Source organism: Stenella coeruleoalba, assembly GCF_951394435.1.
Source record: "Stenella coeruleoalba genome assembly, chromosome: 7".
Classification (NCBI taxonomy): Eukaryota; Metazoa; Chordata; class Mammalia; order Artiodactyla; family Delphinidae; genus Stenella; species Stenella coeruleoalba.
In genome coordinates this window covers 122,872,059-122,896,079 of record NC_137153.1, presented here as the reverse complement: position 1 = coordinate 122,896,079, position 24,021 = coordinate 122,872,059, and the positions used below count along the sequence as shown (strand labels likewise).

The 24,021-nt window shown below is 50.9% G+C and overlaps 1 protein-coding gene across 3 annotated transcripts in view; it reads right to left on the bottom strand.

Annotated features, from left to right (window-relative positions):
• CACNA1B (calcium voltage-gated channel subunit alpha1 B) overlaps positions 1 to 24,021 on the bottom strand; it is a gene marked incomplete at its 3' end in the record, with an annotated part of 192,444 nt that overhangs the window by 16,225 nt on the left and 152,198 nt on the right. For all 3 annotated transcript variants that reach the window (XM_079927741.1, XM_079927742.1, XM_079927743.1), the window contains exons 32-36: positions 21,041 to 21,157; positions 20,363 to 20,428; positions 11,790 to 11,881; positions 9,613 to 9,757; positions 4,170 to 4,297 (exon numbers count right to left, since the gene is read on the bottom strand). In XM_079927741.1, the coding sequence (XP_079783867.1) occupies positions 4,170 to 4,297; positions 9,613 to 9,757; positions 11,790 to 11,881; positions 20,363 to 20,428; positions 21,041 to 21,157 (548 nt within the window). The remainder of the gene's footprint in view (positions 1 to 4,169; positions 4,298 to 9,612; positions 9,758 to 11,789; positions 11,882 to 20,362; positions 20,429 to 21,040; positions 21,158 to 24,021) is intronic.

Sequence of the window (24,021 nt, the reverse complement as noted above, 5' to 3'; positions counted from 1 at the left end):
GTCTGCATTTCGGGCAGGGAAGGGTATGTCAGTTGGAGTAGCACACCTGGCTGGCCAACCTACGAGGGCAGTTCCTCCCTAAGCCAACGGGCGGCGCAAGACAACGCAACAAACTGTACATATCCTTATAATGAATCCGGCAACTGGAAAGGAAACGTCACAGGTCATGGCAAGAGGCACGAGGAGCCCGTCCCGCCCGCCCAGCCTTGCGCAGTCTGGAGGTGGAGCCGGGGCAGGCTGGACAGGCGGCTCCCGGCTGGGGCCTGGGCCAGAGAGCCCCAGGAGGCGCGGCGGCCCGCAGACAGTTTCCAGAGCCCACTGCAGCCGGGAGACGTTCCTTACAGAACAGCCTCGGGCCCTGTGTGTGCACCTGCACACAGCACCCCTGGGCCTCGTTCACGGCTGTCTGGCCGCCCCTCCCCTCACTCCCTGAGTGCCTGAGCCCCCAGGGCCTTCTCTGCACACGTGGCTCTCCTGACTATCCCTGCCTCTCTGAGCACACTGTGTCCTTCCCTGGGGTCTGCGGGTCTGGCTAAGGGCCCCTCTTGTCCCCGGGTGGGCACCCCAGCCCACGCTGACGCTTGCCTTTCCTGCAAGATGGCCCCCTCAGTCTCACCAACTCCAAACTGTGTTGCGCTCACTTCTGGGAAAGAGGGAGTGAAGAGGAAGCCCCATTCCGGCCTCACGCAAGGTGCTTGCTAACCTTGTGGACCCAAGGGACCAGCACAAAGAGGCTGGAAGCCTGGCGGAGGCACAGCCCCTACCGTCACCCCTGTTCCTTGGCCCATCTTCTCTCTTCTGCCATCAAACCCCTCAGCCGCCACCAGAGGAAAAGTGGGGGCCTGATCCTGTCACGCTGGTTCCAAAGCTGTTCTCTCTGTCTATAAAACGAAGTCAAAGCTAGCTGTTTGGCCACCTTGCAGCCCCTCTGCGATGCGCCCTCCCCGCGAGCCAGGCACCCAGCCCCTTCCCATGCCCCCGCCCCCACCCTCCTCTAGAGCGAGCTCCGTCCACCCCGCTCCTTCAGTTCAGCTCAGCTGCCACCTCCGCTGACCTACCAGCCAGAGGTAAGCTCTCCCTCTGCAGACACGCCTGGCCTGCAGCTCCTCTGCCCCACGCCCAGCTGGGCCGAGCAGAGCTGAGAGCACACGCCTGCTCCCCCGTGGGCCCCAGGCCCCAGCACATGGCACAGGCTCAGAGACATTTACTGGACAGATGGGTGACCATGAGGGTGAGCAGACAGATCGCTCACGGTAGCGGGTAGTGACCCTCCTGCTGAGTCTCCACACTTCACCACGAAGCACTGAGGCAACAGCAAAACGGAGGGTGGGGGAAGGCGGCGCCAGAAAGCAACAACTCCACGCCTTCCTCATCCCCCCACAGTATGCATGCGTACACACACACGTGCACGTACACGCCCAAGCACACCTGCATTCACACACACGTACACACACACACGCAAAGATGCACCGCAGTCACATGCACACATGCACGCAATCACACGTGCTGCTGCACATGCAAAAACACGTGCATACACACGTGTGCCTGCCTGCACGTAAACACACTCACATGCACTCGGGTGGACACAGACCTGTGCACAGACAGCACACACATGCACATGCTTGTGCACACTCACGTAATACACTCACATACACACAAAAGCTCAGGAAATTTCATAAAGTTTGTTTTTGTTTCAGCCTCCCCAAGAACGAGGAGACGGCAGATGGTCCCTGGGAAATAAAGATGGTCACGGCCCTGCAGCTGTCACAGAGGCTAGTTGAAGGCTCAAGCACGCTCTGCCCTGCCAGTCGTGGGGTACAGACCCAGCCTGCTCAGCTGCCTCAGCCGAGCCTTCCGCCGCCCCAGCCGCTCGTGGGAGAAGCACGTCTGAGTGTCAGTTGCAGGTCATGCCTGTGCTACTTCCGGACTGGGGGTCTTGTGTTATCCTGCTGGTATCTTGCTCTGGGCTGAGGCTTACATTTTGCTATCTACTCTTCCATAAGCACTTCACCATATTCCTGAATGCCTATGCCTTCCAGAGGCCCCAGTTCTAGAACCCTGGATTTGGGAGACAGTCAGCCGTCTCTGTGCACAATCACAGAGCTGCCGTCTGGCCCGAGTCCACTTCTTGTGTGTCTTAATTCTGCTCCACCTGGGGCTGACTGGGGAGGTGCTGGGTCTACAGTCCATAGAGATCTGGGAGACATGACCCCCCTCTCGCAGGCCTGCACTGACTTGCCTTTGCCTGTTAGTCCAAGTCATGCTCTATACAACATCTGTGTTTTTCTCCTCTAGAAAAATATACGCCCAGAAGCAGCAGCATCTCTTCAGACCACAGTCAGGATGGCCCTCCTGGAATGAGCCTCAATCCTGCCTCACTGGACTCCCTCCCGCCCTCTGCCTGACAAGGACCAGGCCTTGGGTGTGGTCAGTCTCCCCTCCGGTCTGACTGGGCCTTCCTGACCAGAGAACCCAGGAATACCCCTGAGCCTGTGGACTCAAGCATGTGCTGTGGGCAAATGTGCTGATGCATCAGAAAAATGCTGGGACTCTCCAAGACCATGAAAAGTCACACACAACACGAACCATAAATAACAGCCAGGCTTGTTCTACACTGTGTGAAAACTGCCGATTTTTCACTACACTGGAACACACTCAGAGATGCTCTGGGCCTGGAAGAGCCCCAGGGCCCTGGTGCTGCCCAGACCGGAAAGGGCCTCACATAACGCCTTCTGGATCTTCACTGTGATGGGATGGGGGCTCCAGGGAGACTGCATAAGAAGTGGGTACGGGAGCGCAGCCAAGCACCCAGGATTTTGGGGCCTGGAAAGCTCCAGAGTATTCCCCTTGCTGAACGTGGATTCAGAGTCCCAGGTGCTCTGTGGGTAGCAGGATCCTCCCATGAGGACGCTGACCCTCTCCTAAAGGCCTCTGCCACACAAAGGGTGACCAGACACAGAGCTGCGCCACAGGGACGCGGGCAGGCCAGGGAGCCTGAGGGAGAGGAGGCGGGAAGCGGCGGCACCCCCGTTCCAGGGTCTTCTCGTCCCCCTGGAGCCCCCGCCCTGGGGCACAGTTCACTCCCGGGCTCCCCGTGAGTGACGCGCTGAGCAGGCCTGAGTCTTACCGACGGCCAGGTCTCTCGGGCCCTCTGCGTCCTGTGTTTTGCTGCAGAGAGTGCACCCTTAGTAACTCCTCAAGCCACGGATCGAGAGGGTGAATGAATGAATGAGCAAGGGAATGAGTGAGCGATGAAGGAACAGACAAATCGGCAGGTGGTGGATCCGTGCTGCCGTGCTGACCCCCAGGACGAAATGTCACAGGTGTGCAAGCATCTCCCACGAAACACAGTCTCCACCGCCTCCTGACCCCAAGCCACTCCCTTCAGGACACCCCTGCTCCGTCTGGAAGCGAATCGCCCCTCACTTACGCAACAGCAGCGCAGTAACCCTTTTTCACCAAGACCAAAGGGCCTCAATCACACTAGACCCTTCCTGGCAGCTCATCTGATTTCAACAAAACTTTACTGAGAACCCTCTATTCGCGGCCTGGGCTGGTGACACAGAGGTGCACTTGGCTCCTGACGTCAAGGAGATGGCAGGGAGGGAGAGCCCCGAGTCCACAGAGGAGAATGTCCTGAGGCCCCACATTATTTCTGCCCACAGAGGTCTCAGAGCTTCACAAGAACGGTGAGGCCCTGAGAGAAGGTCCTTCTCTGTTTCCACACGCTCTCCACGACCCCAGACGTGAGAAGACGGTGAGCTCCCGTCAATAGGAACCCTGAGTCTCACAACCCCCTGAAAACCTTCCATGACCCCCAGGTAACCTCCGAAGGGCTGGACGGAGGGTCTGAGAAGAGGATTTCTCAGCCCAGGGAGCTGTATACAAGAACACCGAGAGTGGGAATGAGCGCACCCCCTGGGAGGCGGGCTCAGCAGTACCCCACGGGGAGCAGGATGGACCCTAACTTACCCCAGCCAAAATCCACAGGGGGAACACTCACTTGAAACATGTCTGCAGCCACCAGCCCTGTGCTGAGATCCGTGGGTGGCAGGGACCACCCCTGAGGACCACGCAGCGTGGGGCTCACTCACCACGCAGCCCTGTGCTGAGATCCGTGGGTGGCAGGGACCACCCCTGAGGACCACACAGCATGGTGGCTCACTCACCACGCAGCCGGGTCGTACTCAGCCCAGACCCGGATGAACTCGTCCAGGTGGTGAGGCCCTAGGATGGAAGAGTCCCGCGTAAGGTACTCAAAATTGTCCATGATCACCGCCACAAAGAGGTTCAACATCTGCAGGACAGGAAGGAAAAGAGGTGACATCCAGAGACCTCAGCCTGCCCCCTCCCGCACCTCTCCACCTGCAGCCAAAGTCTCCGTGTGAGGCGGACAGGGCAGCAGACGCCACTGACTCAGGCAGAGCCTGCCCAGCCTCCTCCCTCCACAGCCTTGCAGAGGGCTTCCCAGGCCCCCTTTACACTGCCGCCACCACCAGCAGCATCCTTCCCCGGGTTCTAGGTCCCACAGGCTAACCCCAACCCAGTATTTGTCCTCTGAAGGCTTCTGTTCTCTACTTCTCCCACCCCGTCCTCATTCAGGCCCAGCTTCTCCTGTCCATGATCTGTCCTGCCGTCTAGGTTAATCTTCTCCACTGTGTGGTCCCCACCCTCTCCCCTTCTCAGGTAAACCTTCAAGGAAAGTAGCAACTTTGGACTTAATAGTTTGGGCTCTAGAGAACTACAGCTCAGGTATTTTGTTTTGTTTTGTTTTTTTAACTGAGTTGAAATTCACTTAACATACAGTTAAGTCCACAATTCAGTGGCATTGAGCGTACGCACAGTACTGTGCAACCACCACTTCCCTAGTTTCAAAATCTTTTCATCGCTCCTAAAGAATACCTTGCACCCCTAAGTAATCACTCCCTATTCCTCCGTCCTCCCATTCCCTAGAAACCACCAATCTCCTTTCTGTACCTGTAGATTTGTCTATTTTGGATATTTCGAATAAAAAATTCCATACAGGGCTTCCCTGGTGGCACAGTGGTTGAGAGTCCGCCTGCCAATGCAGGGGACGCGGGTTCGTGCCCCGGTCCGGGAGGATCCCACATGCCGCGGAGCGGCTGGGCCCGTGAGCCATGGCCGCTGGGCCTGCGCGTCCGGAGCCTGTGCTCCGCGGTGGGAGAGGCCACAGTGGTGAGAGGCCCGCGTACCGCAAAAAAAAAAAAAACTCCATACAATGTATGACCTTTTGAGTCTGGCTTCTTTCACTTAGTGTGATGTTTTCAAAGTTCACCCATGTCGCAGCATTTGGCAGAAGTTCCTTCCTGTTTATGGCTGAATAATATTCCTTTGTAGGTATGTACTACAATTTGTTTATCCATTCATCCACTGATGGACATTTGGGTTGTTTCCACCTTTGGCTGTTAATGGTTAATGCTGCTACAAATATTCATGGACAAATTTCTGTGTAGACATAAAATTTCATTTCTCTCGTGTACATACCTAGGAATGGGATTTCTGGGTCATATGGTAATATTATGATTAAGTTTTTGAGGAACTTCCAAACTGTTTTCCACAGAAGCTACTGTTTTTTACATTTCCATCAGCAATGCACAAAAGTCCCTATTTCTCCATGTCCTCACCAACACCTGGTATCTTCTGTTTAAAAAAAAAAAAATTATTCTAGCCATCCTCGTGAGTGCAAAATGGTATCTCATTGTGGTTTTTATTTGCATTTCCTTAATGACCAAGGATGTTGAATGTCTTTATGTGCTTGTTGGCTGGCCAGTTGAAGATCTTCTTTGGAAAAATGACTATTCTGATTCTTTGTCCCTTTTTATATGGTTGTTTCTCTTTTTGTTGTTGAGTTGTAGGAGTTCTTTATATATTTTGCATATTAACCCCTTATAAAATATTTTCTCCCATTCCTTCTATTGTATTTTCATATTTTTATAATATCCTTTAATGCACAAAAGTATTGCATTTTGATAGTTGAATTTATCTATTTTTTTTCTTTTCTTGCTTGTGATTATGATGTCAAATCTAAGAATTCTTTGCCAAATCTGAGGTCATGAAGATTGGTTCCCTATGTTTTCTTCTAAAAGTTTTACAGTTTTAGTTCTCACACTTAGGTCTCTGATCAATTTTGAGTTAATATTTTTACATGGAGTGAGGTAAGGGTCCAACTTCATTTTTTTGCATGTGGATAACCAGTTAGCTCCTCCCCATTTGTTAGAGAAACTGTTCTTTCCATATTGAATGGTCTTGGCATCCTTGTCAAAAATCAATTGGCCATAGATGTTTGGGTTCACTTCCAGACTCTCAATCCTATTCCATTGCTCTCTATATTTATCCTTATGCCAGCACCACATTGTCCCCCACCCCCAGGCTTTATTAAGGTGGAATTAACAAAATTGTAAGATTCTTAAGGTGTACATTGTGGTGATTTGATATGCATATACGTTGTGAAAGGGTCCCGCCATCTGTTAACTAACACATCTATCACCTCACATGTTTATCTTTTAGTGATAGAACATTTAAGTTCTACTCTCTTAGCAAATTTCACTTATATAATACAGTCTTAAAAACTATACTCACCATGTTTTACATCAGATACTCAGACTTTGTTCATATAGCTGAAAGTTTGCACCCTTTTATCAACCTCTCCTTATTTCCCCAATCCCCAGGCCCTGGCAACAACTTTTCTACTCTGTTTCTATGATGCTGACTTCTTTAAAAAAAGATTCCACACATAAGTGATACTATGCACTATTTGTCTTTCTCTATCTGGCTTATTTCATTTAGCATAATGCCCTCAAGGTCCATCCATGTCGTCACAAATTGCAGGATCTCCTTCTCATGGCTGAATACTATTCAATTGTGTGTGTGCGTGTGCGTGTGTGTCACATCCTCTATATTCATTCATCTGTTGATGGACACTTAGGCTGTTTCCTATCTTTGCTACTGTGAATAATGGCTGCAATGAATATGGGAGTGTGGATATTGCTTCAATATCCTGTCTTCATTTCTTTTGGATATATACTCAGAAGTGGAGTTGCTGGATGAATGGAACCAACAGAATAATGTCATGCCTCGGCTCACCCCTGACATGTCCAGGGAGTGTCGGTCCTGTGGATGGTGTGGCATCGTGAATGTGGCTTTCTGTGGAACCGCATGTCTGCAGCCAGAGCACAGTGAAGCCAACCTGCTGGGCTCAACCTTGCGCCCATGGACTGGCTGGCTCTTGCAGCACCAGATGTCTTTGAACTTCACAGAGACCACTGTCCCCCCTACCTACAAGACGGGTGACTCTCCAGAAAGCTTTCCTTCCCCACTGCCCACAGTGGGTCTTCTGATGTATCAGGGAATGACCCCAACATGCAAATCCTCTCCTTGGTTCCTGGCAACTAGTGAAAGACTAGTTTCATAGATTTTTCTGTATTTTTCTATCAATATGCAAGCTCATCGGTCTCAAATGCACACCTTTCCCAACTACCCCAACCTTCTACTGTACCTTCCAAAACTCTCAGTTCACCATCAATAGAAATTCTTTTATCTTCATCTTACCCGAACGTTCTTCATTTCCCATTGCTCTAGGTGAAACAGTGGTGTCCCCCTCCATCCTCTTAAGAAAAAAGCCTGCCGTTTAAGGTTTCTGGTCTACCAACCTCCCCCTGCTTCCTGGGAAATGTGCACCTGACTTGCTGTATTTGTCCCCACATCTACTCTTAATTCTTGTTGCTGTTAATATCCACAGAGATGGGTCAACTATTGCCTGGCCTCTCTGATCCCTGACCTCCCCCCAGCCTCCCGCCATCATCTCAGCCCCTTACTCGTATGACTGCAAAACAACTCATTGCCAGTGACTACCAATGAACATTACCATTACCACCTCCAAAGTCTTAACCACAGATGTCTCACTCTCTGCCCACAGTTCCTATCCTTCTGGCTCACTTCATCTAATACTTGTGTCCCATGGGGACCTCTGATCCAGTGGTCCTGCCCCTCCCCTCCCTCCTGTCCCCAGGCCTGATCCCACATCCAGCACTAAGATGATACTTTTACACACATCGTTTTCTCCCTCCTTACACTTGTCTGGTAAATCCCAAATCTGAATAATGCACTTTGCTACCCATGGCGCCAAGTAGAGAATATGGCCCGAGAAAAGCACAAACTGTGCTGGCTGGTCCTGCATGAAAGTTATGACTGTAAATCTGAAGTGTCTGCTCAGCACTGCCCACTGTGGAAAGCAGCTGTCCACTCTTGCTATGCTCTTTGCTTCTTGTTATCTCTTGAACCTGCTGCAGTAAGGCTTTGATCCTAACACTCCAAAGAAACTGTTCCTGTGAAGGGCACCCATGGTCTCTACCTTTCCACACCCCATGAGCAATTCTCAGTCATCATTTTACTTTACCTCCCAACAATATTTCACATGGTTGATGATTCCCTCCCACTAGGGACACCTTCTTCCCTTGGTTTTTAGGGGACTGCCCTCTCCTGGCTCTCTCCTGCCTCACTGCTCCGAATCAACTTCTGGATCCCATGCTCCCTTCTGTCTCCTAAATGCCCCCAGGGCTGAGTCTTCAGCCCTCTTCTCCATAGGTCAGTGCTCCTCGAACTTAGCACACAAGGAATCACCCAGGAAGTTCACTAAAACTGATTCCTGGGTCCCTCTCCCAGAGATCCTGATACAGCAAGTCTTGGAAGGGACCCAGGAATCTGCATTTCTAACCAGTGCTCAGGCAATGTTTAAGCCGTGGGTCTCTGGACCACACAGGGACCTAGAGGGTATCACCAAGCCTGATGGATACACCAAATACGAACGACGACGAATCCACATCTCCAGCCCAGAGGCCCCCACGTGTCTCTAACCACCCCCTCCTTATCCCCACGCCCATGGCTCCCCAACCTTTCCATCTCGGGGCAAGAACCACTCACTCCATCACCCCAGCAAACCCCAGAAGGCAGCGTTTTTCCCTCCTTTACTCTCATGCTCGTGTTCAATCGTGTCAGCTCTACCTTTACAATGCAGCCCAAGTCCACACAACTTCTTTCACACCCACCCTCTCCAACTGTCACCTCTAATTATCTCCTGCTCACTTACAGCCTCTCCTGACCAGAAGCCAGAAGCCAGAGTGAGGTTTTAAGATGTCAAGCAGAGGATGCCACTGCTCACAGTGTCCCAGAGCCTTCTGCTGACTTGTAATAAAATCCACACCCTGCGACCTGGCCCACTGACACCTCCAACCTGACCCCATGAGTTTCCATAGCTCATGGGTCACAGGCAGGCTGCCTGGAATTCTGCGGCTTCGTATCTTATCACCACAGTGCAAGTCCTTCTAGAAGCTGAGAACTGAGGGACAATTGCCCTACAGAAACTTAAAACCCCTTCCACAGAAGTAAAGGCAGGCCCACAGGAGCTCATTACCCAGTGGGTCCTTTCAGGATTAACGAGGTCCTCATCTCTGGGGAAATGAGGACCATCGATGTGGAATCAGCTTTCATGTGACATGGATCAAAATCAGGGACCAGCAAGAGACTAGGGGGGCCCAAGGCGGTCTGAGACCAGCAGACACAGGCGACGGGATGGGCACAGCGTCCGGGACTCACCAGAAAGGAGCAGAGGAAGATGAAGGAGACAAAGTAGAAGTAGGCGAAGTCGCTCCCACACTCAGCGGCATTGGCGAGCGCGTCGCAGGCCCGGCTGCCGAGGCAGGACAGCATGATCTCGTGCCAGGCCTCCCCAGTGGCGCTCCTGAGAAAAGGGCAGAGCATGAGGCCCAGGAAGGAAGGCCCAGGACCGGCCCTGGGAGGGAGCCTGGGAATTCAGGAGAGCTGGATTCCTTCCCACAGGGATCCTGCACATGTGTGAGGTCTGGTTATCAGACGTTGCTTCTTAAAAAGAAGCCTCTGGCATTAGCTTTTCAAGCTGATCATAACTGGGAAAGCACTAGCTACGGGAAAGAATCCACCGCACCAGAAGTCAGCACCATGGCGAGCTCCCCTCTGTGGGCTCCGATCTCCTCCCCGGCAGCCGCCGCCCAGTCTTCCTGGATTCAGGACACAGGGACTCCACCCTTCCCTCTGCTCAGGCCAAACACGCGGGTGTCACCCTCGCCTCCTCTCTCACCGTGTCCTGATCATCAGCTCATCGGCCTTCAAACCAGCCAGACACGTGCTACCTCCCCGCCCCGGGCTGCTGCAGCAGCTTCTTAACTGGATGCTCACTCCCCACCAGCAGCCCAGGGATAAGATCAATGACCCCTCAGTGACCCCCTCACTCCCTGCAAAAGGTAAAATCCACATGACTACCCACAGCCTGCCCTTTCCCTGACCTCACCCCACACCAGCCACCCCAGCTTCTACTGCTTCTTGAACACATCAAGAATACCCCCACCCCGAGCAGCTCCCACAGAGGCCCCTCCTGCGTGGACGTTTGCTTCTGTGTGTGAGGCCTGCGCCAGGGGCCAGATGTGCACCAGACCTGCAGGTGGGCCAGAGGCCTGGGTCCCCCCTGTGCCCCTATGTGGTCAGCCCCTGGGCCCACTCCCTATGGACAACAGCTGGTTCAGCCCGTGCCAGGCCTGAATGACGAGGGTGCCCACATGTGACACCAAGATGAGGAAGGAAGAGAGATCTTTGAGGTCAAAGGCTTAAAACCAAGGCTCACTTCATATCTTTTGTGGCACAAGGCAGGCTAGTAATAAACAAAGAAATAAAGTTAATGTAACAGCTAAAGTCCAGAGAAACGACACTATTTGGGGAAAGTGTAAAAAGCCTAAGGATGCTTGTTCATCTGCTGCAAAGAACAAGGCGAAAACTCTGTCCAGGCAGCGCAGTGAAGCAGGCCTGACCTGAGCTCACCCTCCATATAAAGAAGAACTCCCACGGTGCCCAAAACGCATCTGCATAGGGCCAGATGTGCTGGGGGTCCCCAAGCGTGGGCCTGGCAGCAGCCCACCCGATGCATTTACATAAGTGAACACAGATGGTGAAACCTCAGGAAAGGGCCCAACGCAGGGTGTGCTGTCAGGACCCCTCTACCATAAGTCACTACAGAGCTCTTTTCTCCCCTCCTAGGGTCACGGGGAAGGAGGGAGACACGTTCCACTCTCTGGCCTCTGCCCACAAGTGCATTCTCAAGCCAGGCGGGTGGACAGCCCCAGCCCACGGGTGTCCACGCCTGACAGCCATGGCGGGGGAGCCGTCCCACACACATCCGCGCAGGGAGGCCTCTGAGCGGACACCAGCCTGTGCTCCTCCAGGCCCCGCCCTGGTGCTCCCCTTGGCCGCACCCCCGAGCCTCAGGAACTGCAGCTCCCATCAGAACGGCACTGCTGGCCGGCTGGGTTCCCTGGGCCACCGAGCGGGTGCCAGCTGCTGACAGCAGCGCTCCACTGCCCTGCTTCTCCTGGTAGCACAGATCCCCGAATCACTAAGGTGAGCACGCGGGAAGCCTGGCCTGGCACACCAAGAAAAGCCCTTTGGACACCTTCTGTCCTCCCAGACCTCTCGGGCTGCAGCCCCACTGGAGGCCTTGCAGCTGCCGCCGGGGAGCAGAGACAAGGTGGAGGAGGCGGGCCCAGCCTGGCGCTCTCAGGCTGACCTCCTCAGGGCCTCCCCTTCGGGCTGTCTTGAAGCCCAGGAGCCCTTAGGGAAGAACAAGCAGGGAAAGAAGAGAAACTGGAAAGGTCCGCTGCGGAGAAGCCAGTGTGACCAGGGCTGGGGGGTGGTCCCATCCTGAGTGAAGAAGCCAGTGAGCCTGGAGCCACCTCCCCACAACGCACCTGAACAGCAGCATCAAGGCTTGTAGAAACGTCCGAAAGTTGTTGTGCCGGTTGATGCTGGTGTCGTCATCCAGGGCGATGTTTCCAAACACCTGAAGTGGAGAAGAAGGCTGCAGACCACTGCTGCTGGGTCTTCAGGAGCTGCAGCCGGGCAGGAGACGGTGTGTGTGCACGTGTGCACCCACATGGGACAGGACGCTGCCCTGAGCCAGATAATCCCGACAGAAGCCGCCACCACTGCTGCCGGGGCTGGTGGCTTCCAGCTCCAGCAGCGTCTGTGCATTTCCAGGGTAGAGAAAACCTCTGGAGAGGCAAACGTATCCCTGTCCCACGGCCCAGCGTGCACTGGCTCTGGCTCTGAGCCTGTCCAGGGATCTCCCAGAGTGACTAGTAAAAGCGGGGGACCCAGAGCTAAGTCTTGGTGGGCTCTGCCAGACAGAAGAAGGGAAGCGTTTTAAAATTCACTCTCTCATCAATGACTCCAAACCAGTAATTATACTGATATTACGATAGTCACTTGAACCTTTCTCTTTACAATTCTGTGCAAACATCACAATGGGTTTTCTATCCATTTTAATTTCTTTCTTTCAAGGTTAGAAATGCAAATGAGTCCCTAACTCTAAGCAGCTTAAACTCGAATCCAGATGAAAATGTACGAATCATCATCTATCCATCAAAAATACAGACCAGGCTTTGGGACGAGGGGAAGATGGCAGAAGAGTAAGACGCGGAGATCACCTTCCTCCCCACAGATACACCAGAAATACATCTATACGTGGACCAACTCCTACAGAACACCTACTGAACGCTGGCAGAAGACCTCAGCCCTCCCAAAAGGCAAGAAACCCCCCCACGTACCTGGGTAGGGCAAAAGAAAAAAGAATAAACCGAGACAAAAGAATAGGGACGGGACCTGCACCAGTGGGAGGGAGCTGTGAAGGAAGAAAGGTTTCCACACACTAGAAGCCCCATCGCGGGTGGAGACTGTGGGTGGCGGAGGGGGAAGCTTCGGCGCCGCGGAGGAGAGCGCAGCAACAGGGGTGCGGAGAGCAAAGCGGAGAGATTCCCACACAGAGGATCGGTGCCGACCGGCACTCACCAGCCCGAGAGGCTTGTCTGCTCCCCCGCCGGGGCGGGCGGGGCTGGGAGCTGAGGCTCGGGCTTCGGTTGGAGCGCAGGGAGAGGACTGGGGTTGGCGGCGTGAACTCAGCCTGAAGGGGTTAGTGCACCACGGCTGGCCGGGAGGGAGTCCGGGGAAAAGTCTGGAGCTGCCGAAGAGGCAAGAGACTTTTTCTTCCCTCTTTGTTTCCTGGTGCGCGAGGAGAGGAGATTAAGAGCGCTGCTTAAAGGAGCTCCAGAGACGGGCGCGAGCCGCGGCTAACAGCGCGGACCCCAGAGACGGGCATGAGATGCTAAGGCTGCTACTGCAGCCACCAAGAAGCCTGTGTGTGAGCACAGGTCACTATCCACACCCCTCTTCCGGGGAGCCTGTGCAGCCCGCCACTGCCAGGGTCCCGGGATCCAGGGACAACTTCCCCGGGAGAACGCACGGCGCGCCTCAGGCTGGTGCAACGTCATGCCGGCCTCTGCTGCCGCAGGCCCGCCCCGCACTCCGTGCCCCTCCCTCCCCCCCGGCCTGAGTGAGCCAGAGCCCCCGAATCAGCGGCTCCTTTAACCCCGTCCTGTCTGAGCGCAGAACAGACGCCTTCCTGCGACCTACACGCAGAGGCGGGGCCATATCCAAAGCTGAGCCCCTGGAGCTGTGAGAACAAAGAAGAGAAAGGGAAATCTCTCCCAGCAGCCTCAGGAGCAGCGGATTAAAGCTTCACAATCAACTTGATGTACCTGCATCTGTGGAATACATGAATAGACAACGAATCATCCCAAATTGAGAAGGTGGGCTTCGAGAGCAAGATTTATGCTGTATAGCTTTGCTTCCACCATTTGTCCTAGGGTTCTATCTGTTTCTTTTCTTAAAAAAATTTTTTTTCTTAATATTTTTTATTTTAATAACTTTATTTTATTTTATGTTACTTTATTTTATTTTATCTTCTTTCTTTCTTTCTTTTTATTTCTTTCTTTCCTCTTTCTTTCTACTTTGTCTCCCTTTTATTCTGAGCCATGTGGATGAAAGGCTCTTGGTGCAGGAGTCAGTGCTGTGCCTCTGAGGTGGGAGAGCCAACTTCAGGACACTGGTCCACAAGAGACCTCCCAGCTCCACATAATATCAAACGGTGAAAATCTCCCAGAGACCTCCATCTCAACACCAGCACCCAGCTTCACTCAATGACCAGCAAGCTACACTGCTGGACACTCTATGCCAAACAACTAGCAAGACAGGAACACAACCCCACCCATTAGCAGAGAGGCTGCCTAAAATCATAATAAGTCCACAAACACCCCCAAAACACACCACCAGACGTGGACCTGCCCACCAGAAAGACAAGATCCAGCCTCATCCACCAAAACACAGGCACTAGTCCCCTCCACCAGGAAGCCTACACAACCCACTGAACCAACCTTAGCCACTGGGGACAGACACCAAAAACAATGGGAACTATGAACCTGCAGGCTGCAAAAAGGAGACCCCAAACACAGTAAGATAAGCAAAATGAGAAGACAGAAAAACACAGAGCAGATGAAGAAGCAAGATAAAAACCCACCAGACCTAACAAATGAAGAGGAAATAGGCAGTCTACCTGAAAAAGAATTCAGAATAATGATAGTAAAGATGATCCAAAATCTTGGAAATAGAATAGAGAAAATGCAAGAAACATTTAACAAGGACCTAGAAGAACTAAAGATGAAACAAACAATGAAGAACAACACAATAAATGAAATGAAAAATACTCTAGATGGGATCAATAGCAGAATAACTGAGGCAGAAGAACGGATAAGTGACCTGGAAGATAAAATAGTGGAAATAACTACTGCAGAGCAGAATAAAGAAAACAGAATGAAAAGAACTGAGGACAGTCTCAGAGACTTCTGGGACAACATTAAACACACCAACATTCGAATTATAGGGGGTCCAGAAGAAGAAGAGAAAAAGGAAGGGACTGAGAAAATATTTGAAGAGATTATAGTTGAAAACTTCCCTAATATGGGAAAGGAAATAGTTAATCAAGTCCAGGAAGCACAGAGAGTCCTATACAGGATAAATCCAAGGAGAAATACGCCAAGACACATATTAATCAAACTGTCAAAAGTTAAATACAAAGAAAACATATTAAAAGCAGCAAGGGAAAAACAACAAGTAACACACAAGGGAATCCCCATAAGGTTAACAGCTAATCTCTCAGCAGAAACTCTGCAAGCCAGAAGGGAGTGGCAGGACATATTTAAAGTGATGAAGGAGAAAAACCTGCAACCAAGATTACTCTACCCAGCAAGAATCTCATTCAGATTTGATTAAAACCTTTACAGACAAGCAAAAGCTGAGAGAGTTCAGCACCACCAAACCAGCTTTACAACAAATGCTAAAGGAACTTCTCTAGGCAAGAAACACAAGAGAAGGAAAAGACCTACAATAACGAACCCCAAACAACTAAGAAAATGTGAATAGGAACATACATATCAATAATTACCTTAAATGTAAATGGACTAAATGCTCCCACCAAAAGACACAGATTGGCTGAATGGATACAAAAACAAGACCCATATATATACTGTCTACAAGAGACCCGCTTCAGACCTAGAGACACATACAGATTGAAAGTAAGGGGATGGAAAAAGATATTCCATGCAAATGGAAACCAAAAGAAAGCTGGCGTAGCAATTCTCATATCAGACAAAATAGACTTTAAAATAAAGACTATTACAAGAGACAAAGAAGGACACTACATAATGATCAAAGGATCGATCCAAGAAGAAGATATAACAATTGTAAATATTTATGCACCCAACATAGGAGCACCTCAATACATAAAGGAAATACTAACAGCCATAAAAGGGGAAATGGACAGTAACACATTCATAGTAGGGGACTTTAACACCCCACTTTCACCAATGGACAGATCATCCAAAATGAAAATAAATAAGGAAACACAAACTTTAAATAATACATTAAACAAGATGGACTTAATTGATATTTATAGGACATTCCATCCAAAAACAACAGAATACACATTTTTCTCAAGTGCTCATGGAACATTCTCCAGGATAGATCATATCTTGGGTCACAAATCAAGCCTCGGTAAATTTAAGAAAATTGAAATTGTATCAAGTATCTTTTCTGACCACAATGCTATGAGACTAGATATCAATTACAGGAAAAGATCTGTAAAAAATACAAACACATGGAGGCTAAACAATACACTACTTAATAACGAAGTGATCACTGAAGAAATCAAAGAGGAAATCAAAAAATACCTAGAAACAAATGACAATGGAGACACGACGACCCAAAACCTATGGGATGCAGCAAAAGCAGTTCTAAGAGGGAAGTTTATAGCAATACAATCCTACCTTAAGAAACAGGAAACATCTCGAACAAACAACCTAACCTTGCACCTAAAGCAATTAGAGAAAGAAGAACAGAAAAACCCCAAAGTTAGCAGAAGGAAAGAAATCATAAAAATCAGGTCAGAAATAAATGAAAAAGAAATGAAGGAAACGATAGCAAAGATCAATAAAACTAAAAGCTGGTTCTTTGAGAAGATAAACAAAATTGATAAATCATTAGCCAGACTCACCAAGAAAAAAAGGGAGAAGACTCAAATCAATAGAATTAGAAATGAAAAAGGAGAAGTAGCAACTGACACTGCAGAAATACAAAAGATCATGAGAGATTACTACAAGCAACTCTAGGCCAATAAAATGGACAACCTGGAAGAAATGGACAAATTCTTAGAAATGCACAACCTGCCAAGACTGAATCAGGAAGAAATAGAAAATATGAACAGACCAATCACAAGCACTGAAATTGAAACTGTGATTAAATATCTTCCAACAAAGAAAAGCCCAGGACCAGATGGCTTTACAGGCGAATTCTATCAAACATGTAGAGAAGAGCTAACACCTATCCTTCTCAAACTCTTCCAAAATATAGCAGAGGGAGGAACACTCCCAAATTCATTCTATGAGGCCACCCTTGATTCTAAAACCAGACAAGGATGTCACAAAGAAAGAAAACTATAGGCCAATATCACTGATGAACATAGATGCAAAAATCCTCAACAAAATACTAGCAAACAGCATCCAACAGCACATTAAAAGGATCATACACCATGATTAAGTTGGGTTTATTCCAGGAATGCAAGGATTCTTCAATATACGCAAATCAATCAACGTGATACACCATATTAACAAACTGAAGGAGAAAAACCATATGATCATCTCAATAGATGCAGAGAAAGCTTTCGACAAAATTCAACGCCCATTTATAATAAAAACCCTGCAGAAAGTAGCCATAGAGGGAACTTTCCTCAACATAATAAAGGCCATATATGACAGACCCACAGCCAACATCGTCCTCAATGGTGAACAACTGAAAGCATTTCCACTAAGATCAGGAACAAGACAAGGTTGCCCACTCTCACCACTCTTATTCAACATAGTTTTGGAAGTTTTAGCCACAGCAATCACAGAAGAAAAGGAAATAAAAGGAATCCAAATCGGAAAAGAAGAAGTAAAGCTGTCACTGTTTGCAGATGACATGATACTATACATAGAGAATCCTAAAGATGCTACCAGAAAACTACTAGAGCTAATCAATGAATTTGGTAAAGTAGCAGGATACAAAATTAATGCACAGAAATCTCTGGCATGAATTTGGTAAAGTAGCAGGATACAAAATTAATGCACAGAAATCTCTGGCATTCCTATACACTAATGATGAAAAATCTGAAAGTGAAATCAAGAAAACACTCCCATTTACCATTGCAACAAAAAGAATAAAATATCTAGGAATAAACCTACCAAAGGAGACAAAAGACCTGTATGTAGAAAATTATAAGACACTGATGAAAGAAATTAAAGATGATGCAAACAGATGGAGAGATATACCATGGTCTTGGATTGGAAGAATCAACATTGTGAAAATGACTCTACTACCCAAAGCAATCTACAGATTCAATGCAATCCCTATCAAACTACCACTGGCATTTTTCACAGAACTAGAACAAAAAATTTCACAATTTGTATGGAAACACAAAAGACCCCGAATTGCCAAAGCAATCTTGAGAACGAAAAACGGAGCTGGAGGAATCAGGCTCCCTGACTTCAGACTATACTACAAAAATACAGTAATCAAGACAGTATGGTACTGGCACAAAAACAGAAAGATAGATCAATGGAACAGGATAGAAAGCCCAGAGATAAACTCATGCACATATGGTCACCTTATCTTTGATAAAGGAGGCAGGAATGTACAGTGGAGAAAGGACAGCCTCTTCAATAAGTGGTGCTGGGAAAACTGGACAGGTACATGTAAAAGCGTGAGATTAGATCACTCCCTAACACCATACACAAAAATAAGCTCAAAATGGATTAAAGACCTAAATGTAAGGCCAGAAACTCTCAAACTCTTAGAGGAAAACATAGGTGGAACACTCTATGACATAAATCCCAGCAAAATCCTTTTTGACCCACCTCCTAGAGAAATGGAAATAAAAACAAAAATAAACAAATGGGACCTAATGAAACTTCAAAGCTTTTGCACAGCAAAGGAAACCATAAACAAGACCAAAAGACAACCCTCAGAATGGGAGAAAATATTTGCAAATGAAGCAACTGACAAAGGATTAATCTCCAAAATTTATAAGCAGCTCAATAACAAAAAACCAAACAACCCAATCCAAAAATGGGCAGAAGACCTAAATAGACATTTCTCCAAAGAAGATATACAGACTGCCAACAAACACATGAAAGAATGCTCAACATCATTAATCATTAGAGAAATGCAAATCAAAACTACAATGAGATATCATCTCACACTGGTCAGAATGGCCATCATCAAAAAAATCTAGAAACAATAAATGCTGGAGATGGTGTGGAGAAAAGGGAATACTCTTGCACTGCTGGTGGGAATGGGAATTGGTACAGCCACTATGGAGAATAGTATGGAGGTTCCTTAAAAAACTACCAATAGAACTACCATATGAACTACCAAAAGAACTACCAGCAATCCCACTACTGGGCATATACCCTGAGAAAACCATAATTCAAAAAGAGTCATTTACCAAAATGTTCATTGCAGCTCTATTTACAATAGCCCGGAGATGGAAACAACCTAAGTGCCCGTCATCGGATGAATGGATAAAGAAGATGTGGCACATATATACAATGGAATATTACTCAGCCATAAAAAGAAACGAAATTGAGCTATTTGTAATGAGGTGGATAGACCTAGAGTCTGTCATACAAAGTGAAGTAAGTCAGAAAGAAAAAGACAAATACCGTATGCTAACACATATATATGGAATTTAAGAAAAAAAAATGTCATGAAGAACCTAGAGGTAAGACAGGAATAAAGACACAAACCTACTAGAGAATGGACGTGAGGCTATGGGGAGGGGGAAGGGTAAGCTGTGACAAAGCGAGAGAGAGGCATGGACATATATACACTACCAAATGTAAGGTAGATAGCTACTGGGAAGCAGCCGCATAGCACAGGGAGATCAGCTCGGTGCTTTGTGACCGCCTGGAGGGGTGGGATAGGGAGGGTGGGAGGGAGGGAGACGCAAGAGGGAAGAGATATGGGAACATATGTATATGTATAACTGATTCACTTTGTTATAAAGCAGAAACTAACACACCATTGTAAAGCAATTATACTCTAATAAAGATGTAAAAAAAAAAATAAAAAATAAAATAAAATAAAGATCAGTGACATATGTCTTTGTATGCCCAGATACCAAAGCAAGAAAAAATATATGTTTGTTTTAAACAGCATCAGATCTCAGCAAATTTTAAGCAAGACAACTTTTCAACCCCTGGAAATTGAGTTTAAAAATCAGTTTTCAGCTAACCTTTAGACACTGTCTCCTTCCACTACAAATTAACATTTGAGTCCATCTCCCATCCCTACTACTGGAAAGTGGCCAGATGCCAAAAGTATCAACTGGGACACTGCTTTGTGTATTTTAAACATTTTCCCAAATAGCTGACAAAGCGTTCTTTGACAAAATAAAGGTAAGTTACGCAAAAGCTAATTTTGACCAGGACAGTGACCTGGTATGATCCTGTTGACTTTTTCCTTCAACAGCATATAATCTCCGGTACAGGATCAGGACGCTTGTCCTTCAGAAGTGCTGCTGGGCCAAAAGAATGACCAGCTGCTGCGCCGCAGGCCTCTCGGCGTCCTGCAGATGTGCTCAAACACTCCGCCGCCGTGGGTGCCCAGCACCCAAGCAGTCGTGCCCACCAGCGCCCTAGCACACCCCAGCAGGATTCCACTAGACAGCAGGGCCGGGCATCTGCCCACAAAGGGTGGCACTGCTTGGCCTCAGCCACAGAAGAGTCTTTCTGAGGATTAAGTTCATAAAGCGCTTAGAACGGCACCTGGCTCATAGAAACGTTGCCGAAGTGCGAACGTGCCATCGTTATCGTGCGATGGCCCCGCGCACACCCACCTGCATGCCGACGATGGCGTAGATGAAGAACAGCATGGCGATGAGCAGGCACACGTAGGGCAGCGCCTGTAGAGACACGGGAGGGCAGGTCAGCTCCAGGAGGGAGGACAGGTCAGCTCCAGGAGAGAGGCCTGCCCCCTGGCCTGAGCCTCATCGGCAGAGCGGATGGTGGCTGGGTCTCCGGGGCCACACTGGCCTCAGTTGACTGCAGACCCACCCCGATGACCACCAAGCTACTGTCAACTCCTTCATCTACAAAGCAAGCCATAAAAGCCACCTCAGCCCTTGGTGAGCATAAACAAGATACTCTCCGTAAACCTGAAAGCGTCCTTACAAACCATCACGGGACAACGGGCGCCACGGGAGGTGTGAAAGCGTCCTTACAAACCATCACGGGACAACGGGGGCCACGGGAGGTGTGAAAGCGTCCTTACAAACCATCACGGGACAACGGGGGCCACGGGAGGTGTGAAAGCGTCCTTACAAACCATCACGGGACAACGGGGGCCACGGGAGGTGTGAAAGCGTCCTTTCAAACCATCACGGGACAGCGGGGGCCACGGGAGGTGTGGGCCCCGCCCCGGCCTTCCCGAGGAGGGCGCTCGGGCGGTGGCGGCAGAAGCCCCCCAGCCTGCACAAGGGAGGGGTCAGGCCGCGCCTGGCCACGCCCAGCCTCACCTTGAAGGACTGGACGAAGGTCCAGAGCAGGATGCGGATGGTGTAGCCTTGGCGGAGCAGCTTGATGAGTCGGGCGGCGCGGAAGAGGCGGAGGAAGCTGAGGTTGATGAAGTTGTTCTGCAGGGAAGAGAGGTTATGCTCTGACCTTCGGGGACCAGCCTCCCACAGGCGCAGGGGGGCCACGCCCCACCCCACCTCCCCAAGTCACCGTGCCCCAAAGAAAAGCGGGTGAAGAGAGAGAACGGAACAAAAAGTCCCCGCTTCACAGTCTAAGCAGCAATCAGCCACCAGGAAACCTTCCAAGAGTGAAGCTTGTCTTTGCAAACCGCTTCCCATGCAGCAAATCAGAGAAACGCCCTCCACAGGGAGGGGCAGAGGAGAGTCCCATGAAGCACCCCCCCCGCTGCCACGTGGAAGGGGAGGATGCCTGAAGCCAGGCCTCCAACACTGACGGCCTCTCACAGGGCACGGCCCAGCCGCCCAGGGGCAGGGCTGCCACACGGCCAGCAAAGCCCCGGCCTGCCTGGGGCCCAGCCGAGAGGCAGGCCCTTCCTCCGGGCCTGGGCAGGTGCCCGCACGCAGGTCACCGCAGGAGGCGTAGGTGGTGTCGGTCCTGCTGCCCACGCCAGGGAAGACACCTCTGCAGCCCACTATCCGGTGTCTGCCCCAGAGAGCCCAAGCCATCTCGCACGGCCCCCTCATCCAAAGGGCCGAAGTCAGGCACAAACGAACCCAACCGTCTCTGGACTGCACGGATGACCCGGGAGCGAGGCTTCCACCTTGGCCCAGGGGCGCCTGAATTCCTGGCCATCCCTTTCGGGGGCACGGCCCTGCTCGGCGTCCGTGAGTAGGCAGGGGTGCTCGCGGGCCCGGGCGGCTTCCTGCCCTGTCTGCTTGGAGACCAGGTGCCCACGCGCAGCCTGAGGTCAGCTTCCCCACACTTGGCTGCTTTGAAATACGCAAGCAGCTCAGGCTAGACACATCGTGCTGCCAGGTACAGTGGTCAAATACAGAGAAAAGAGAGCACAGGTGCAGCGGCAGAGCTCACGCAGGAGGCGGCGGGGCCTGGGCAGAGCCGCGTCCTCCCTCCAGGGCTGCCCATCTGGTCTTGGCTGGGACGAGGCATCGGTGGGGAGACGGGCCTCACTCCGCCCCTCCGCTGCCTGTCTCGGGGGCTGGCTTCTTTGCTTCCCACCAGGGACTCTGGACTGTCTCTGCTGGCGAGGGGCTTAACAGCTACCCTGGGGGACGGCTCCCGGGTTTTGGACAGTGCCACAGGGAGAGGGGGCAGTTGGCAGGCACGAGGAGGGCCGGCCGTGGCCCAGGTCAGCACGCAGGCAGAAGTGGACCTTGGGGTGTGACCCCGGAGGGTGTGCTCGTTTCCCTGCAGCTCCCTCACCGGCTCGCGCTGGGGCAAGAGGACCTCAGGGTGGATGAGACATAGCCACGCCCTCTGAGCCCCGTGGGCCTGAGGACTCTCCGGCGAGCCAGTCGCCTCAGGAGGACGGGCACAGGGATGCAAGGGGGGACTGCCTACGGTGCCAGGGTACCCTTTGTACAAGACAGTAAAGCACACAAAGGGGGGAGCTGCCACCTCAGGGGTGTCTGCTTTCAAACCACCTGCGCAGGTGGGTCTGGAGGGGCCGAGACCAAAGCAATTTGCTCAGACGGTTGGGACAGACAAGATTTCCTGAAAATACTGGGGGGAAATATAAGCTTCTGGGTAAGAAGGAAGAGACGGAGGCCACAGCGGGCAGCGGAAGGCGCTGTTCGTTCCAGTTACTGGATGCCTGAACGCAGCCCCTTCCTACTTTCTGTTGAGACCCAGGTCCCAACCCTCCTCCCCAGCTTCTCTCTCGGGGCTCCACGGGCACGTAGGAGAAGGTGCACGTGCCAACAGACAGCCAGCCCCAGAGAGCCGTGAGGGCGGAGGTGACAGCGGCCCCAGATGCCGCAACCACGGTGTGACAGGCTGAGTGCACCATGGCTGCACCCGTGCGCGAGCCGCCAGACACCACCATGCAGACTGCATGCAGGGCAGCAGGGGCAGCAAGCACACAGCGGCCTCCCCCGGCTGCGCACCGTCGCCCCGGCCTCAGCCAACCCCCTGGAGGTGGATGCAACATGCCCCGACCCCCCAAGTCCATGGTTTCTGCTGTACCCACGAGCAACCCCACCTACTTCCAAGCCAGGCCCCTCCTTAGGGCCCCTGCCTCTGAGCCAGGAAAGGTCAGCTTTACAGCCCTCAACACGGAGCTGACTTACGCTGCGGGGACACTGGTCCCCAGCTCCACTGAGCACCAGCTTCCACCTCTACACGATGGAGGTGTTCGGACATCATGCCCGGGGGCGAGGAATCCCTGAGAAAAGGAACTTACGGTGCATTGAGCACTGCAACGCCGCCACAGAGGCAAACGGAGCCCAGGCCGAGGCCCACGTCTCCTACGTCCAAGCGCATCACTGCCTCTGGTCAGAGTCACAGCACAATGAGGTGCCCCCCCCACACTGTGCACGTGTCGGGGACCACACACGTGCCAGGGATGAGGTGCAGCAGAGCGTGGGACAAGCTGCTCTCCTACTCAGCTTCGTTCTCAAGGGGACCGATGATGGGAGAGAGAGAGAAAGGAGAGAAAGCCTGTGGAGAAAGCCCACACACGCACAGTACCCTGGACATTGATTGACATGAAGGCAGAGGAGGGCACAGAGCGGGTGGACAGGAAGGGCTGAGCAGAGGCCTGGTGCCACGAGCAGAGCCTGTGCGAAAGATGTGGCCTGGTATTTCGGCAGCATCAAACAGCCTTTTCTCAAAACTCAAGCTTTTCTGCTCCGATTGTGAAACCTTTATCACAAGCATTCACTTTCTGTAGCAGGAATCTCAGAATCTGCTACTTTGCACGAACTTGCAGGCATGGCCTCAGCTCACTCTGCTCCCAGCATCTTCTCTCTCCCCTCACCCGGAAGGAGGCTCCGTCCACACCTCC